Below are 18,510 nucleotides of genomic sequence, written 5' to 3'. Positions count from 1 at the left end.
GATTCTACCTATAAAGGTAGAAGGGGTGGTAGGTGGATGGATGGGACGTGAGGATAGCCCTTTTTTGGGCTAATCCTCACGTCCCGGGTGTCTTTTAGAAAACTTTATTGCAGATATATGCTAATTTTTTTTATGCGGCTACTGGGGCGTGGAGTAGCCGGACATGAGGCTACTAGTCGCGGCTACTCCACGCCCCAGTAGCCGCGTTCCGTTGCCATGGTAGCTTCGGGTCTCACGAAGACCCGAAGCTACTTCGGGTTAACCCATTCATTACAATGTGCTATCAGCACATTATAATGTATGAGGAGTAAAATCCCCATATACTGCCATACTGTAGTATGGCAGTATATGGTAGGATCGATCAGACAACCTAGGGTTAAAGTACCCTAGGGAGTCTGAAAAATAGTAAAAATAAAAAAAAAAATTATAAAAAAACCTAAAAATTCAAATCACCCCCCTTTCCCTAGAACTGATATAAATATAAATAAACAGTAAAAATCATAAACACATTAGGTATCGCCGCGTCCAAAAATGCCCGATCAAAATATAATAACGGTTTTTCACTGTGTTCAACCCCGTAACGGAAAATCGCGTCCAAAGTCAAAACTGGGACTTTTTTGCCATTTAAAAAAAAAATTAAAAATTCTATAAAAAGTGATCAAAAGGTCGTACAGTCCTAAAAATAATATAATTGAAAACATCATCAAAAGCCGCATAAGATGACACCACCCTCAACTCCATACAACGAAGTATGGAAAAGTTATAAGCACAAGAAGACGGCAAAATAAAAAAAAAATTTTTGTTCATGAGGTTTTCATTTTTGTAAATGTATGAAAACATTATAAAACCTATACAAATTTGGTATCCCTGTAATCGTACTGACCCAAAGAATAAATTAGATGCGTCATTTGTGGCGTGAAGTGAAAGCCGTAATATCCAAGCCCACAATACGACACAAATGCGTTTTCTCACCATTTTCACTGCGTTTGGAATTTTTTTCCCGCTTCCCAGTACATGGCATGGAATATTCAATACGATCACTTTTTACGTGTAAAAATAAAAAAGTTATAGATTTTTGAAGGTGGGGAGTGAAAAATGGAAATGAAAAAACGGGAAAGGGCCCGGTCCTTAACCGGTTAAGGAAGTAGCAAGGGCTATCCAAATCCGCTATTGATATATTTTTCAGGCACTGAGCTCCAATCCATGAGAGAGATGGCAGATAGAAAGCAACTTTTTTCTTTATATTTGGCTGCATTACTATGTGATGCCTCCTACTGTTAGGCTACGTTTGCATTGCATATTCTTACTACATTTTGTGCCAGGAGTGCTTCCAGTGTACATGCTATACATAATTCATAGACTTGTACTAGCAGATGAAATCATAGTCTTTGTCGTTACCTGCTTATTATACATAGCGTACAGCAACAGCACAGCAGTCTGCTCTATAATATCCTGCTGCAGAGCGATGTATAATTTCAAAGGAGGCTATGGGTGCAGATGCAGCTGTATGGTATCCATCAACATGGGGAGAGACGGTGCAGCGGTGGTGGACGCCATGTGATGCCGCACATAATAGTGTAGGGGACCACCATAAAGAGGTCACCGTGAAGTGGTTGGTGGGCTCATACAATTTGATCAAAATGTAACTAAGAACCTCGAGTTCGTTATATAATGTAGTCTAGCGGCAGTAGATCATTGTGTGATGTGTGGTCCAGTTTTTGTTTTTTTTTTCCTCTCCCCATGTTGTATGGTATCCATACCCGGCCTCTGCTGAGGATTTCTCTAGTGGTGCAACGGTCCAAAAAATTGAATTACGTCGCTTGACAGACATCCAGAACATCAGCAGCTAAGAACTATCTTCTGCTCCCACTTTGAGAGGTGAAAGAGCCAAAAATGGATGATTTATCCCACCATATGTTCACACTGTGGGATATGCTGCTGTCAGATGTTGTAAGTATATGTCAGGAATCCTAGAAATGAGAAACTTTCCACATCACAGGATTTCAGAAAATCTGACACTGACAAAGAAGACGGTACATTACAAGTACTGGTGCCCGAGTTTTCTACTTTGTATGTTTGTGGTTCTTAAGGGAGATAAGTGGCTCATCCCAACCACCCTCTCCCACATGTATATGAGCAGATTAGCAAGTATATAAAGTAGTCATGTCTTCTGAACACAATGTAGGGGTCAGGACTTTGGGCAGCCATGATGCTAGGTGTATGTGCTCCCTATGGGACTCGAGCCTACACTGTAATCCTGGTATGTGGTTGTTGTCCTGCCAGGGACTCCTAGTATTATAACATGACTATAATACCAGTGATACTAATGCTAGACTGAAGTTCAGCAGCGAAATACAATTACCATAAAGTCCATATTTCACAACCCAAATTCCTTCATGTGAAGAGGTCCTTACAGTGTATGACCACCTCTACCTCAATAATCACAAAATACAAAAATGGGGCAAGACTATTTTATTAGGATTCTCAACAAAAATATACATATATTTCCATTACTTCAGCAGATCGAAACAATTACTGACAGTGTGAACATGAGCCATAGATGCAGCATATACAATTTTTCAGTGTGGCGTATAGCAGCTTCTTATGGGTCATCCTAATAAATGGTCAGAACCAGAAGGACACTTGGTGCACTCAGATCACGGCTTAGCAGCACATTGTAAAATACTATGGTTATTTTTTTTATAAAGGACTACATAGAATTTGGGGTTTTATAAGTTAGTACATTCTGAGGGCAGGGTCATTGTAAAAAGACCAAATCCTAATGATTGGGCCTAAGTATGTCTGGAGAATCTCGGCAGGTCATCTCATAGTAGTTGGGTTCTCGGGACAATAGGAAATCTTAATCTATGTGTTATCTGGCGTCGTTCAGCTGTCTGGCCACGGTCAGGATCTCTTTGGCGCCTCTGCTCAGCAGTAGGTCCGCCAGCTCTGTGCCTAAATAATCTGCGGCTTCCAGGGCCCGGCGCGGTACGCCGAGGGCAGTGATCCCTACATGCTGACAGTCATCGTTTGGTCCTTCTACATCCTAAACAGGAAACAAGAAAGTGTTAATATAACTAATCATCCCATTATACAAGGAGAAATATCTCTGTTATACCAACCTCTAAATCAGGGACGTGTTAAATGACAAAACCAAGATAAAGCTATTGTCCAGAGTTTGAAAAACATGACGTTTTTCTTCCAACATCAACTCCACGTCTCATTTGTCCCAGTATTGCAGCTCAGCTTTATACAGATGGATAGAGCTTAGTTGCTATACCACACATACGGTCAGGTGCGGCGCTTTTTTTTTTGTTTGTTGGAAAACAGACAAGGTTTTTCTCCGGACAACCCCTTTAAGGGTGACATCCTTGCAGATTACATGTAAGCATGGGAAGGGGGTTGATCCTAAAAGAAGGAAGCACTGTCTACTACCGCTTCCATACTGCACCAATGACAGGCATGTCCCTTATATCCATCTTCCAGTTACTTGCATGCTCCCCCTCTGACAGTAGCCCCACCTCTTTACTGCCTACCTGTTGCTCAGTGCTTAAAGGGGTTGTCCAAAATAAAAAAATTAAAAGAAAGCAGCAATGTATTTTTAAGACAGGGCTACACCTGTCCACATGTTGCATCTAGTAAATGCAGCTAAGCTTCATGGATATCAACAGAACCAGGTTGCAATACCAGACACAAGTGTTAGGTGATTTTTGATAAAATACAGGCTAGTTTTTACAACAAAGTATTCCCAAGTCTCAAACTTAGTTAGACCCTAGGCCAGTGATGGCGAACCTTTTACAGACCGAGTGCCCAAGCAACAACTAAAATCCACTTATTTACCATGAAGTGCCAACAGAGCATTTTATGCAGTAACTTATTGCCCCTTGTTCTTCCACATCTTTCAATTGTATCGGCCCCCTGAGGCCACCAATACAGTTGAAATTCAGACTGTCATTGTAGCTTCTCTCCAGGGTCTCCGTACAGGAAGAATGGGGGTCCAGCAGAAGGACCTCCAAAGATAATGCAGTTCTGTCCAAACCTTTTCCCTTTTCCTGCAGTTCCAAACAGCCAATGAAGTGTTGCTTTAACCCCTTCCCGACATTTGACGTAATAGTACTGCATGGCGGGAGGTGCGTTCCCGCAAAATGCAGTATTATTACGTCATGCTTCTGGCCCCGGCTCCTGAACGGAGCCGGGGCCAGAAGCTGCGGGTGTCGGCTATATATTATAGCCGACACCTGCCCCTAACACCCGCGATCGGAGATTTCTCCGATCGCGGGTGTTAACCCCTAACACGCCGCGGTCGCGCTGACCGCGGCGTGTTAGAGGCATTTAAAGTTTGACAAGAGGGAATCGGACCCCCCCGGGGCGCTTACCGGGGGGGTCCGCTGCTCCGATCGCAGCCCCGGGACTGCCGGTGCCCGGGGCTGCGAGATCTTCATCCCGGTGCCGGGTCCCTGCCTCCTGGCAGGACCCGGCTGTAAGACACTGGGCATGCGCAGCATGCTCAGTGTCTTACATTACACAGTGCAATACATCTGTATTGCACTGTGTAACCTGTAAAATAGCTTGAACAAGTGATCAGAAGATCACTTGTTCAAGCTTAGATGGCAGTAACTGTAAAAAAAGTAAAAATAAATAAATAAAGGTTTTTTTAAATAAAAATAAATAATAAAAGAAAGTGAAAGTCCCCCCAAACACCACATTTCCCTGTACACAAGTAATAAAGTATAAAAAACACTAAATCACAAAAAAAACCCACTTATTTGGTATCGCCGCGTCCGTAACAATCTGTACAATAAATCCTAATCATAATTGGACCCCCTCGGTGAACGTGGTAAAAAAAAAACCCCAAAAACATGCCAAAAATTTAAACTTTTTATCAAATTGCTTTACAAAAAATGTTCTAAAAAGTTATCCGAAAAAGTTACAAGCACCAAAATGATACCAATGAAAAGAACAACTTGTCACGCAAAAAATAAGCTTACAACCAGCTCCGTCAACCAAAAAATACTATAGTTATGCTGCTATAAAAATGGAAATACTAAAACAAATGCAATTTTTTCTATTCTAGTTTTCCTTCAATAAAATTGGACAAATATGAAATAAACTATATAAATGAGGTATCACCGTAATCGTAGTGATCCGTAGAATAAAGATAATATATTATTGTTATGCTACAGTGAACAACCCCCCAAAAAAATGCTAAAAACCCAAAACAAGAATTGATGATTTTATTTTCCTCCACACGTAAAAAGTTAATAAAATTGCTTCAATAAGCTAAAAACCCACTAAAATTAAGTTTTTTTTACAGTGCATCTCATCTCGCAAAAAATAAGCCATTATGTGTCTAAATAGCTTAAAAAATAAATAAAGATTGTATAGCCTATTCCCAACGCGCATTGTTATAGAACGGTGCGGCGGGTAGTGACTTGCCAACACGGTTCAGACACAGTGATCGGGGTAAGACGGCGGCTGTTCCTGACGGCCATTCATCCTGCCCCATGGACCAGAAGGGTTACGTCCCCCCCACATGATCGCTGCTACTGGCTCATCAATTCAGACCAGCCAATAGCAGCGAATTTACTTATGACGTCAGTAATACCGGTCACCATGTCTGTAGACACGGTGATCGGGGCAGGGTGGCGGCTGTTCCTGACAGCCACCAATTTTGCCTTGCGGTCCAGAGGGGTTTTGTTGCCCCCCTCTGTCCATGTTTGCCGCTATTGGCTGGTCGATTTGGTCCAGCCAAAAGCAGCAATATTCGTCACAATGGGCATCGCTAGGGTGAATAAGAGCAACACTTGGCGAAAATTTCCCTACGAAAAAACAAGATTTGGTACAAAAGCGCTGGTCGTGCACATTGTACAGATTACGCTGTACAACTCTTACGTGCTGTTCCAATGTGCAGGTCCTGCCGTATCATTTCTCCATTTTCAAGAGGAAGATATTAGGAAACTAATATTGGGACAAGAAGGACGGAGCCCCAGTACCTCTGGTTTAGATGTTCCTGTGTTTTGCCAGGACAGCATTTTCCCGGTGAATTCTGCTGCTTCTAAAGGTAGGACTCAATAAAGAGTCTGTTCCAAAAGAGAAGTTAGGATGGACACTATATACTAAGGATGGACACTATATACTACTAAGAGACATGCGACAACTCCAGAGTGACAAAAGTTTAGTTGGTCCCTTGGTATATTCCACCTCCTTATACACTAGACATTCACAATTCACGCCCAACCTGTTGTGAATTAATTTCGGTAAAATGAATAATTGTAACAACTGTTAGGTTACGATGCTCCCTATAACCCTCCATTATTTCATATGGGGCGCCACATAACGGGCACGGAACTTTCCAGAAATAATTGAAATTTCCATCTTGGACTCCATTGCACATCATATTTGGAAACCACCTATATGTTCAAAATGCTCATTTCACCACATGTATTACACTATACCACATATTACACCTTGCTATATTCCCCAAGGGGTGTACATTCAACAATTAGGGTCACTTTTCGGGTTTTCCTCTGTTTTGGTACCACTACGTCTCTCCAAATGTATCCTGACACATGTGAAGGATTTCTGTCAAATTTGGCCTCTAAAAGACAAACATCCCTCTTTTCCTCTACTGTGCGCCCATAAAGCATTTTATATGCACATGTGGGGTACTTCTACACTCGGGAGAAATAGTTTCACTCCTTTTTTGGGGTTATTTAATATATTATCCCTTGTGGCTTACAAAAATTAGGGGTAAAGTGACATTTATAGGAAAATTTTCACCTTTTTAATGTTTAGGGCCTAATTGGATCATTCACCTGTAGGGGCAAATACATATATTACACATTGCAAAATTCTCTAAGGGGTGTGCGTTCAAAAATTAGGGTCACTTTTCGGATTCTTATCTGTTTTATACCACTAGGGTTCTCCAAATGCATGTCAAACATTTCTGTCAAATTTGGCTTCTAAAAGGCAAACATTCCCCTTTCCTTTTACTGTGCGCCCATACAACATTTTATATACACATGTGGGGTACTTCTACACTTGAGAGAAATAGGTTTACACATTTTGGGGGGTTATTACATTTTTTTTATCCCTTGTGGCTATAAAAAATTAGGGGTAAACTGACCTTTATAGGAAAATTTTTAACTTTTTCCTATTTAAGTCCTAATTAAATCAAACACCTTTATGGACAAATACACATATTACACCTTGCTAAATTCTCTAAGGGGTGTGCTTTCCAAAATGGTGACACTTGTTGGGGTTCCCCTCTGTTTTGGTACCACTACGGCTCTCTAAATGCATCCTGACATATGTAAAGGATGTCTGTCAAATTTGGCTTCTAAAAGTCCAACGCCCCTCTTTCCCTTCTGAGCTTCACTGCGTACCCATACAACATTTTATTTGCATGTGTGGGGCAATTTTATACTCGGGAGAAATGCTAGTACACATTTTTTTGGGGTTGTTTCATCTTTAATGCCTTATGGGATACAAAAATTAGCCGTAAAAGTGACTTTTTTGGGAAAATGTTCATCTTTTTCCTTTTAGGGACCTATTTGAAGCAAACACCTGTAGGGGAAAATACACATATTACACCTTGCTAAATTCTCCAAAGGGTGCACTTTCCAAAATGGTGACACTTGTTGGGGTTCCCCTCTGTTTTGGTACCACTAGGGCTCTCCAAATGCATCCTGACACATGTAAAGGATGATTGTCAAATCTGGCTTCTAAAAGGCCAAAGCCCCTATTTCCCTTCTGAGCCCTACTTTACACCCATACAACACTTTATATGCAAAAGTGGTGCAGTTCTATGCTTAGGAGAAATAGTTCTACACATTTATGGGGGGTGTTTCATCTTTTATCCCTTGTGGCTTACAAAAATTTGGGGTAAAAGTGACTTTTTTGAGAAAATTTTCACCTTTTTTCCTTTTTGGGGCCTAATTGAATCAAACACCTGTTGGGGCAAATACACAAATTACACCTTGCTAAACTCTCCAAGGGGTGTACTTTCCAGAATGGTGTCTCTTGTTGGGGCTTTCCTCTGTTTTGGTACCATTATGGCTCTCCAAATGCATCCTGACACATGAAAACTTTTTCAGCCATATTTGGCCTCCAAAAACGAAACAACGCTCTTTCCATTCCAAGTGCCCCCCTGTGCCCGTACAGAAGGGTACAGTGACAAAATGGGTATTGGCATACTCAGGAGGAATTGCCCTCAACATTGTAAAATGCATTTTCCTTTTTAACCCATTGTGAAGGTGCAAATTTTAGTGTTCAATGAATCTATAGTAAGATAAAATTACATTTCTGTAATTTCACTTTCATTTATCTTTCACCCTCATGAAACGTTCATAGGGTTAACAAAATTCCCAAAGGTTGTTTTGAATATTTTGAGGGGTGTAGTTTCTAAAATGGTGTCATTTGTGGGGGTTTCTTGTCATGTGGGCCTTATAAAGTCACTTCCAACTAAATTGACCCTCCAAAAGTAGGTTTTGATGATTTTCGTGAAAATCTGAAAAATTGCACCTAAAGTTATAAGCCTCCTAACATCCTAAAAAAAGGAAAAGATGTTTGAAAAATGATGCCAAGTTAAAGCAGACATATGGAAAATGTTAGTTATCAAGTTATTTTAGTGATATGACCAACTTTCCAAAAAGTAGAAAATTTTGAATTTGGAAAACATAGTTTTTTTCAAAATTTTTGCCAAATTTCCATTTATTTCATAAATAAATACTAAACATATTGATTAAATTTCTCAACCAGCATGAAGTACAATGTGTCACGAAAAAACAATCTCAAAATCAACTGGATATGTTAAAGTGTTCCAAAGTTATAACCATTTATAGTGACACAGGGCAGATTTGAAAAAATGGGCCGTGTCAGGAAGGTGAAAAGTGGCTTCAGCGTTAAGGGGTTAAAATAGTGCTGAGAGCAGCATCTCTTAAGTTGCCTGGGACTGCAGGAAGATTTGGTGGATTTGTTCCTGTCTGGTGAACTCTATCCTGGGGTGACAACCTGAGTGCCCACAGAAATGGCTCTGAGTGGCACCTCTGGCACCCATGCCATAGGTTCGCCACCACTGCCCTAGGCGATGGTCAGGAATACGTGTCATGTATTTAGGGACAGTACACAAGGAAGACCTAAGCCATCAGGTTTTTTAGGGCTTGTCATCAGGTTCAGTCTCACCTCATGTGGGAACACAACAGTTCTCTGCATGGTCTCCTTCAGGCAGTCTGATCCATCCAGGCTGTATACGGCTCCGGTAAGATACAGCTAATGAAGAGGTTCCATGAGTTACACAATATAAATACAAGAGCTGCAAATATACAAGACTGAGATTCTTACCTGAGAATCCTCAATCGATGTGGATACTGCCACAGGCACGCTGCAGCCCCCCTCCTAAAACACAGAACAGAGATAAGAACACCCAGACCCTTAACATTAGAAAAAAATGACAGTAACATTAAACTTGCAGGCAGTGGGATTACAATGAATACATAAAATCCTATAACTTCATAATCTGAGCAGCCGGACATAATGCCCCTAGGAATGTATTACAGAGATTAGCCCCTGCTATAAGGGGCCTATTTAAGCCCTGGGGATGCAGAGATTATTTTCATCCCCACATTCTGAGGGCTAGAACTACATTTTTCAACCTACCAGTCTTTTCATGAACGCCCTTTCAGCGATGCAACGTAGCACAGTCTGGGGGTCCAGTAAGGCACTAACCATGTTCAGGATGTCCTGGTCCTTGGCTCTAACCTCCACAGCCAATGCACCCTAAAAAAAAAGAGGACATGGGGTCATGTCAATCTTATCACAGAGCCAATGTCCCCGCGGCTCAGGCTTTCCGGAATGATCACTAGAAGCCACATCAGCGGATGGGTTTGGGGTTCCCAGTGTCAGATCTTGATTAATCTGATATTGATGACTTTTTAAGGATTTGCCCAGAGACAACAAGTTTATCCCCTATCCTTATCAGCTCCATAGACAGTGACTGGAGCAGCAGAGTGCATGTTTGTCCTGCCCTCTATTCATTTGGGGTACAAGAGTCCCCTCGGTGGGGGATAACCACTAAGGCATACACTGCAAATACATACCTGACCCACCGCATATAGACACTGCTCAGGGGACAGGACCTGGGGAGGAGAAAGATAGAAGATGATGCTGTAACCACACAGTGACGTCTCATATAAAACTTCTCTGTGCCGAAATCTGCAAACCATGAAATGGACAATCGATTCCTTGACTCACCTGATCGATTCGGTTCTCCCAACCCATGCGACGGAGCCCAGCAGCAGCCAAAATGATGGCACTGAAGTCATCGTGTTCATCCAGCTTTTTCAAGCGAGTGTTCAAGTTACCCCGCTGAGGAGTGCAATATTAAGGACGTCACAACATCTATTCATTCAAGTGATCCATGTATCAAGTCTGACAGGCAATGCTCCAGGGGAAGAGTATGCAAATTAGCTTTCCTCTAAAAGTAACAAATCTGCCTTAATAGTGCCACCCATAGGTGATACCCTTTACATCTGAACCAGAATAGTCTTAAAACATACTAGGGATATCGGCCAAAACACACACCTGTTTAGGTTTACAGAACCAGGCATTGACTAGACACATAAATAGGGTGAGAGTGATGCAAAGTTTGATTTTGGGTCCTTGTTCTAGAAAGCAATGGCCGGGGCATGATGATAACAAGAGAAGGCGATAGTGATGTGTAAATAAGGGTTTGGAAAGTGCATTGCTTGTGTCTGCTCCCAGAGTATATGTCTATATTCTATGTAAAGGTTTAAAGGAAACCTACCATGAGGAATCTACTATCAGAAGTAGATGTGATGGTAGATTCCTCCTGCTGCCTCTGCCCTAATCTGTAATATAATAATCCTGGAACCTAACTTGTTACAAACTTTATTTTAGTAATATGTAAATTACCTGCAGAGGCTACTGGGGCGTGTACTAGCCTGGGCGGGCATTGGGAGCCCCCTGTTGCCTCTGCAGGTAATTTACATGTTACTAAAATAAAGCTTGTCACAAGTTCAGTTTTAGGATTATAAATTAGGGCAGAGACAGGAGAAGGAATCTACCATCACATCTACTTCTGATAGTAGGTTCCTCATGGTAGGTTTCCTTTAAGCTGCGGACACATGGATGGTCGAGTCATTGCTCACCCACAGGACTTGGTGCATTGCTCATATCAAAAGCCGAAGGAGAGACCCGCAACGATCATTGACCTGCTGTGGGTTTACAATCCTGTATTTTTGACAGGATGTAATAAAAAAAACATTTCAATATTTAAATTGTAAAAAGGATACAATATCCTTAAACTGTAGGTGAGGGAAGTGCTTCTTCAGCTGAGCTGCTCTACGAAGAGAACTTGTCCCGATTGTACTAAAACAAAACAAAAAAAAAAAAAAGAATAAAATACATATAAAAAAAACTAAATGGTCTGAAAATTTTTTAATCAGAATGGTTCTATATTTTGTATACAGAAGCAATTATAAGTATAGGCCATGGTCGCCACATGTATTCTTTGTTTTTTTTAAGTTGGCTCCACATAAAGGGAACAGGTTTGGTCTAATTTACTCCAGAAAAAGTAGCTGTTTCTTACTCCAGCAAAAGGGATAAATTTGCACCAAATTTCCATATACACCACTAGACTAGGACGGGTATGGAAAAATTGATTGTGACATTTCAGTGTATGTCATCAATTTGAAAAAAGTGGTGGTCTGACACATGTCGTGCCGCATATATATAGTGACAAAGTACTGCAGTTTGGCTCCACTACTCAATCTGTTTTGAGCAATTCTTGCTGGGTTTATGCTAGAACAGAAGCCAATTGTCTCATGTTAAAGCAGTGATATAGTAAGAGCCGTGAATAATTGATGTGACCGCTCACAGTCAATTACATTTTGTGGTTTTGAAAAATAAAAACAACGAAAAAAAGAGGCCTATCCTGTAAAAAGTCAATACCAACACTGCAGACAGGAGTCTAGTGATGTCACCCATGGACCCATGCCCAATGTGACTACATCTTGCTCAGGGTCTAGCTACATAACAATATGCAGTCCAAGGATCTTACCTATTTGTGGGTAAACTCTCCAAAGACTTTTCTGCGTTCTTGGGGTGAAAAACAACTGCATCATACGGACTTTCACGCCTAGAAAGAAAAAAAAAAATTATCTGTCAAAATAGGAGCACAAACATAAAAACAATCTATTATCCCTAGAAATACAGACGCTCATGCCCCTCATACACATCACATGACAATCACCCAATCAATTTTTTTCACGGTTTTCTCGATCTCTGCTTGCTGTCATGCAACAGGGAGCTTTGTTGATCACTTGATCTTGTAGATAAACACCGGTTTATTGCCATGTGACGTCACACAGGTGCACTGCTCATTAGGACAAAGCTTTGATTACACCGTGTGTGACATCAGACGACCACGGATTGAGGTTTATCTACAGGAAGCAAACAAGGAAGCTTCCTGTTGCATGACAGCAAGCAGAGATCTAGAAAACCCGTGAAAATTTGATACATAAAGTATATTGGAAAATGTTACAACTTTTCATCACACACACAATTATTTGCTGGAATGTGCTTAAAGTGGACAACCCCTTTAAGTTAGCTTAACTTTAATGCAACTTTGTAGCATTGAAAACAAATGCCTAATACTGGAAATATTTGGTATAACACTTGCCCTGCCAGATATTGACAAACTATAAAAAGGTAAATCTGGGGTAATTTTATTTTTGATTGAAAAAAAGCAATTCAGGATAGCAAATGTCCTGATCATAAGCTAGGGATAAGAAACTCACTTGCACACAGCTCCAATGGTAAATCCGGGAGGTAGCGATGTCGGCAAATCCTTCAGTGAATGAACAACAAGATCCACCCTGTATAGGAAAGGAGGGAGGAGGCAGCAAGTTATTACATATCCCTGGAAGACAGATCAGTCATACATGACATCCACATGAATGGGATCTGGTCCTCTAATAACTAATAATGCCATAAACTGTATCAAACCTGATAGGAGCAGAAAGCGAATAAAACAGAACAAATAAACATAAAGCTACTCACTCATTTCTCTCCAGGGCGTTCTCCAGCTCCTTAGTAAAGAGACTCTTTTCTCCAATCTGTAAAATAAATACATATATTCACGTGATGAGAGAAGACGCAGCTTTATCATCAGACTATGGAGTAGAACATATCACCAAAACCGCTTACACTGCCAGGACCCCCCACCCGACCACTGAATAGGGGGTAACATGCTGTGACAGGACCGCCCCTTTAACTTGAGCTGCAATAATACACAGAACCAATGGACCTCTGCAGTATTTCAGGAAGAATCTTGTACGACCCCTTTAAATAAATGCCTCCTATTCTTCCTGATAAGTCTGTATGACTCAGAGTCTCCGAATAAAGGGGGACCAGTAGATGCTGATACCAGCTGCCCGGTGGTCCTGTGACAAGTCCCTGGTCATTCCTGTCACTTACCTTCGATAAAGCAGTATCTAATATCTTGTCTCCCGTCGTTGACATGGCAACTAGGAAAAAAAGGGGTAAAAGATGGAAAAGTTTAGCCCCAAGATCCCGGAATAACCATGAATACTGATAGTTAGATCAATAACTGGGCCAGACAACCAGGCCCATATGAGATCAGTGTAGCATATATAGCGCCATACATTCCGAAGAGGCTGTATTGTGTTACTGCAGCTTACCTACCATTCAAGTGATCAAACCATTGATTCTGGACAACCCCTTTAAGTGCTTTCAAAGCTGCAGCGTGCTCCTTATCTCATCTTCCGTTTTTCCACAAACCTTAACCCTTTAAGCTCGGGTACTTACCAATTTCAAAGTGAGCCTCAGGGAACTTGTTGGTCAGCATTTCCACCACGCTGTCCGTCTGGATACGCGCCAGCTGTGTAAGAAGAGCATTTATAGATAACTACAGTATAGAGTGCATATATTACCCACAAGACAAGGTAGTGGCTAGATCTCCTCTCACCTGGCTTTTCCGGGTACCAACTCGGATGACATTTCTTCGTTCCTGCAGCAAAAACAATACACATATATATTAGAAATAAAAATGTATCACGTAGTGTAAATGTGGCCATAACAAGGACAGACCAATACCTTGGTCTTCTGACTCTCTCCTATAGGCAGGTTTCAAAGAAAAGATGTCTCAAACATGATATTTCCCAAAACCTGATATTTTTGTTCTATAAAACAGACAACGGTCCATTCAAAACACAGGCACACTTGACTGAACTGAGCATGCATGTGTATTAGGAGATCGGGAGGAATAGCCGTCGGCTAAACTGACAATTGTTGAAAGTGTATGAGCACTTAGATACCGATCACAAATAGAAATCACTTTTTTGGTTTTAGATTAAGGAGTCTAATGAATTTTGGAAGCCTAGGCCTCCCAATTCCCAATTTAAAAAATGATAAAACATCACGACAGACGAAAAACACTGATCCACAGACGCATTTCTGTAATAAACTATGACCGCACGTCTTCCTCTGTTACCTGTGAATTTCCGTTCTCCATCTTCCCCTTTGCTCCACGTGTCTTCCCCGGCCGGCAGCCCTTGTTACACTGACGGTTACTAGGATCTGTGAGGGACAATGTGGTCCCACTGATAATATAAGGACTGAGGGGGGGTGGGATAGATAGTATATACCAGGACCCCACCCCGCTGGATACTACAACCTGGAAGTACGTTATCAGCGGGGCTCACACTGGACTTCACAGTCTTTGAAGCAAAGCTAAATGTAGTCGGCAGACGTCTTATCTGGACACAGAAGGGAGACTCCCCTGCCAGTGCTGAGCTGCAGAAATGAGCCCTCTCATCACATGTCTGTACACCAGGCCTGGAGCGGCATGAAGAAGAAGTGATGGAAACATAGGCCATACTAAAACTCTGTAGGGTATATTAGGTAACTTATACATTGGCCATAATTGTACACATCGCAAAGAAGGGGCAAGTCACTTCTGCAATAGATGTCATCCCTGCTACCAGGGGGAACAGGGGGAGAGACCCTCTAACCAGCTGGGGAGCCAAATATCAGACTCCTACCCATGAGTTTTTTTTTTATTTAATCAAATACATTTTTATTGAACACATTTTTTTATGTTCTTTTCAGTTTTTCCCCAACTAACGGAGATCATCCCCTTATCCCAACTCCCTCCCCCACCCACAAAACCCAGACCCCCCTTTCCCCCAGTTCAGTGGATTATGAAACAACAGTCATTGTCAAATTGTACAGTACAGGCAGTCCCCGGGTTACATACAGGGTCTGTAGGTTTGTTCTTAAGTTCTCAGAGCCCCTACGTCAGTGGTGGCGAACCTATGGCACGGGTGCCAAAGGTGGCACTCCAAGCCCTATCTGTGGGCACCCAGCCCTTCACCCCGACACAGAGTTTGCCAGATATAACTCAAGGCTAGCTCCTGTGATCCAATACAGCCCAGGCCTTGCCATACACAGAGCTATTTTAAAGCGACATTCTTAGCTGCCAGGACTACAGGAGGAGCGAGAAGGTGTGGATAGAGATGGATTGTCATTGGAGTTCCTGCTCTGGGTCCCCTGATCCCATTCAGGGGACCCTGGAAGAAAACTACAATGCAAATTGCTCCATAACATTTCTCTTGTATTGGTGACCTCAGGATCCCAATGCAATTGAAACCTGTGATACAGCAGGGATCAATATGTTACTGCTTAAATTGTCATGTTGGCATTTTGAGATATATAAGTGGATTTAGGTTGTAGCTTGGGCACTCTGTCTCCAAAAGGTCGCCATTATTGCCCTACGTGCTGCAAATTCACAGGAGCACTTCCCCTCCCAGTGTGTGCTGGAACTTCCTCTGTTGCAAAGAGATTACGGTACATCAGGCAGAGAGGGGGGAAGAGATGAGGGAGCAGAGGGCGAGTCTGTGAAGCTACAGCATGGCAGAACTCTAGTAACTCCCCAGGAGCCCTTCTGTCTCATTAGCATAATTATAAAAGTTGATTTTAGAAGGAAGTGGACCATAAATAACACGGTGCCAGGAGTAACTGCCCCTGGTTTATCATGATGGTAGATTTCAGGCATAAATGTCTGGTAGATGTGTGTCCTACTTCGATCGATTGATAGATGTCCCAGTGCTGGGACCTGCACCTCTCACACACAAGATACACCATAAATGTCTCCTATATGTAACCCCCATTACACGGCGCAGTCTCTAACACTGAGCAGGAGTGGCCCAACCCAGAGAATCCAACACCTCAAAAATCCATCTCCATTGTCCGGAAACTTCAGGCGGTCCTTGGCCTGAACACACGTTTTCAGAGAAACGCATGTGATCGCCCTCTGTGCACTAGCGTCGCGTTATGAACAGACGACCTAGCAGTACAGGTGACTGCGGCCAAAGTATTAACAGCACGAGACGCCATGTAAAATCCAGACCTCATACCAGATCCCTTTGTATTTTTTTTTAAATAACAGCCGTATCGTTAAAAGTAAAATAAAATAACACTGAAGCTGCCACTTTTTTTTTTAGGCTAAACGGTGACACGAGGTTGCGCTGCGATGGCACATCTAAGGCTGCGCACATTGCGGATTGTTGTGTGGAAAATCCACATCAAATACAGATGATTTGTATCTGTGGTGCCTTTTCTGATGCAGATTTACATTCTTTTTTTTCCCATCGGATGTAATTTGAAGCAAAAATCCACATCAAGTCCACCTCATGATGCACGTGTGATACAGATTTTCACTCTCCCATAGACTACAATGCAATAATCCGTGAGGACAAACAAGAAAAGTAACAAGATAATTATTTTACTTTCCACACAGAACAAAATACACATAGGGAGAGATTTATCCTCAAGTTTCTGAGGTAAAACTGTTCTAGTTGCCCATTGAAACCAATCAGAGCTCAGCTTTAATTTTATAAACAGCTGTGGAAAATGAAAGCTGTGCTCTGATTGGTTGCCATGGGCAACTAGAACAGTTCTGCTCCAAGAGGCCTATGATAAATCTCCACCATTGTCTCCGTTACTTTCTCCGAATCACAATCTCCTTTATGTGGCTGTATTACATCACGGATTTTCAGCAATAAAATCTGCCACGTCCATGCTAAGGACCAATTATCTTAATTAAAACTGGTCAAAAACGATGAGTTTTTCCAAAAAACGCATGCGTTTTTGGACGGATTGCTTAAAAACAGACCAAGGGTGATGCCACACATAGTGCGTTTTCAGATGGTAAAAAAAACGCATTCGTTTTTTACAATCTGAAAACGCACTAACTAAAAACTAGAAACGCCCCAAAAACGCCATGTGTGGCATCACCCTAAATCTGTACCAGACATGCACGATTTTTTATGTGCGTATCTAGTTGTGTGTCATTTAAATCCATTTTTCATCATACGTTTTTCTACCGTTTTTTTCTGTCAACGGATCTGACGTAATTTCAAAGCAGAAACTGAAAATTATTTTTATTTTCCGCATCTTCTACATGACTTTTTCCAAATCGCATTCACTTTAACGCTACTGTATTATGCTGCTGATTTTCCCACAACACAATTTGTGCATAATCCACGCTACGTGTGCAGATAACTTATTGTCACGTAGACAATCAATCATTTAGCTACTACATGAGACTACAGAGCAACCAGAAACATTGCGCCGCCCTGCGACTTTTACTAATAAAAATGAATGGAATAACACCGAGACCCTTAAGAATGTTGAGACCGCAAATTATTTTTTCTAAACAAAATAAAAAAATTTATAAATATTCACACATGGCCATCCTGCCCCCATAGACTTCTACAAAACACGTCACGTCATGTGACTATTCCCCCCTCACCGGCAGAGCACATGACCCGCACAAGTTCTCCGCTAAACATAGACACGCCCCCCTAACAAGTCAGCAGCCAATCAAGAGCAAACTTCAAAACTGCCGCATCCAACTTGACGCTGCGCAGTTTCCCGCCAGCGCCGATCACTCACCATGGTGTCTCCTCCTGGTGACGCTATGCTCTGCGCTGCCCCGGCCCAATGTGCTGCAGAACTCACCAATCCCCCGCCATAGTCTTCTGCCGGCTACCTGCAACCCGCCACAGCGTGCAGAGGGCACCCGTAACGTCACTTCCGGACTGTCATTTTTTTTTAAACAAATCTTTATTAACTATGTGTTAATAAAGTTAACATTACCAGAATGGTGGTGGTAGTCCTGGAAAGGGGGAAGATGAACTTTCTAATAAGTGTTATAGACTTTTCTGTATACAAGACATGTTATTCATTTAGGAAGTTTCTTGTTCACATGAGCAAACAAGTGAAGCAAAGTGCCAGTTACAGTCCTGAGTTACTTAAAAGAATTCGATAAACATGGCTGCATTTTTCAATAAACCCGCGCCACCCATGCACATTGGTTGTTTGTGGTATCGCAGCTTTACTCCGTACATTTTTACAACTTTAAATTGCAATAACAATTACAACCCATGGAAAAGTGTTCAAAAAGCA

The 18,510-nt window shown here is 41.8% G+C and overlaps 1 protein-coding gene across 3 annotated transcripts; it reads right to left on the bottom strand.

The window, feature by feature from the left end:
• Positions 1-2,462: 2,462 nt before the first annotated feature.
• HMBS (hydroxymethylbilane synthase) lies at positions 2,463-18,156 on the bottom strand. 3 transcript variants are annotated; one of them, XM_072155569.1, is made up of 14 exons: positions 17,998-18,156; positions 14,009-14,050; positions 13,849-13,921; positions 13,498-13,547; positions 13,081-13,136; positions 12,819-12,896; positions 12,080-12,157; positions 11,313-11,388; positions 10,252-10,365; positions 10,098-10,136; positions 9,658-9,777; positions 9,343-9,396; positions 9,184-9,270; positions 2,463-3,046 (listed from the first exon to the last, which is right to left on the bottom strand). In XM_072155569.1, the coding sequence occupies exons 1-14, from the start codon at positions 17,998-18,000 to the stop codon at positions 2,873-2,875; spliced, it is 1,044 nt and encodes a 347-aa protein (XP_072011670.1). In that variant the 5' UTR covers positions 18,001-18,156; the 3' UTR covers positions 2,463-2,872. The 3 variants fall into 3 exon arrangements, with proteins under 3 accessions (XP_072011670.1, XP_072011671.1, XP_072011669.1); XM_072155570.1 differs by having other exon boundaries at positions 18,064-18,132; XM_072155568.1 differs by lacking the exon at positions 17,998-18,156 and adding an exon at positions 14,534-14,665.
• Positions 18,157-18,510: the final 354 nt, after the last annotated feature.

Source organism: Engystomops pustulosus, chromosome 6 (assembly GCF_040894005.1).
Source record: "Engystomops pustulosus chromosome 6, aEngPut4.maternal, whole genome shotgun sequence".
Lineage (NCBI taxonomy): Eukaryota > Metazoa > Chordata > Amphibia > Anura > Leptodactylidae > Engystomops > Engystomops pustulosus.
Note: the sequence above shows the minus strand (reverse complement) of the source record. Positions and strands in the feature narration are given on the sequence as shown.

Excerpts from the sequence above, each read along its gene's own strand:
- HMBS (XM_072155568.1), bottom strand. The coding sequence starts at position 14,554 with ATGGAGAACGGAAATTCACAG. Across the intron at positions 12,897-13,080 it reads AACGCCCTGGAGAGAAATGA|GGTGGATCTTGTTGTTCATT; the intron begins GTGAGTAGCTTT and ends TTTCCTATACAG. Across the intron at positions 12,158-12,818 it reads ACCATTGGAGCTGTGTGCAA|GCGTGAAAGTCCGTATGATG; the intron begins GTGAGTTTCTTA and ends TTTTCTTTCTAG.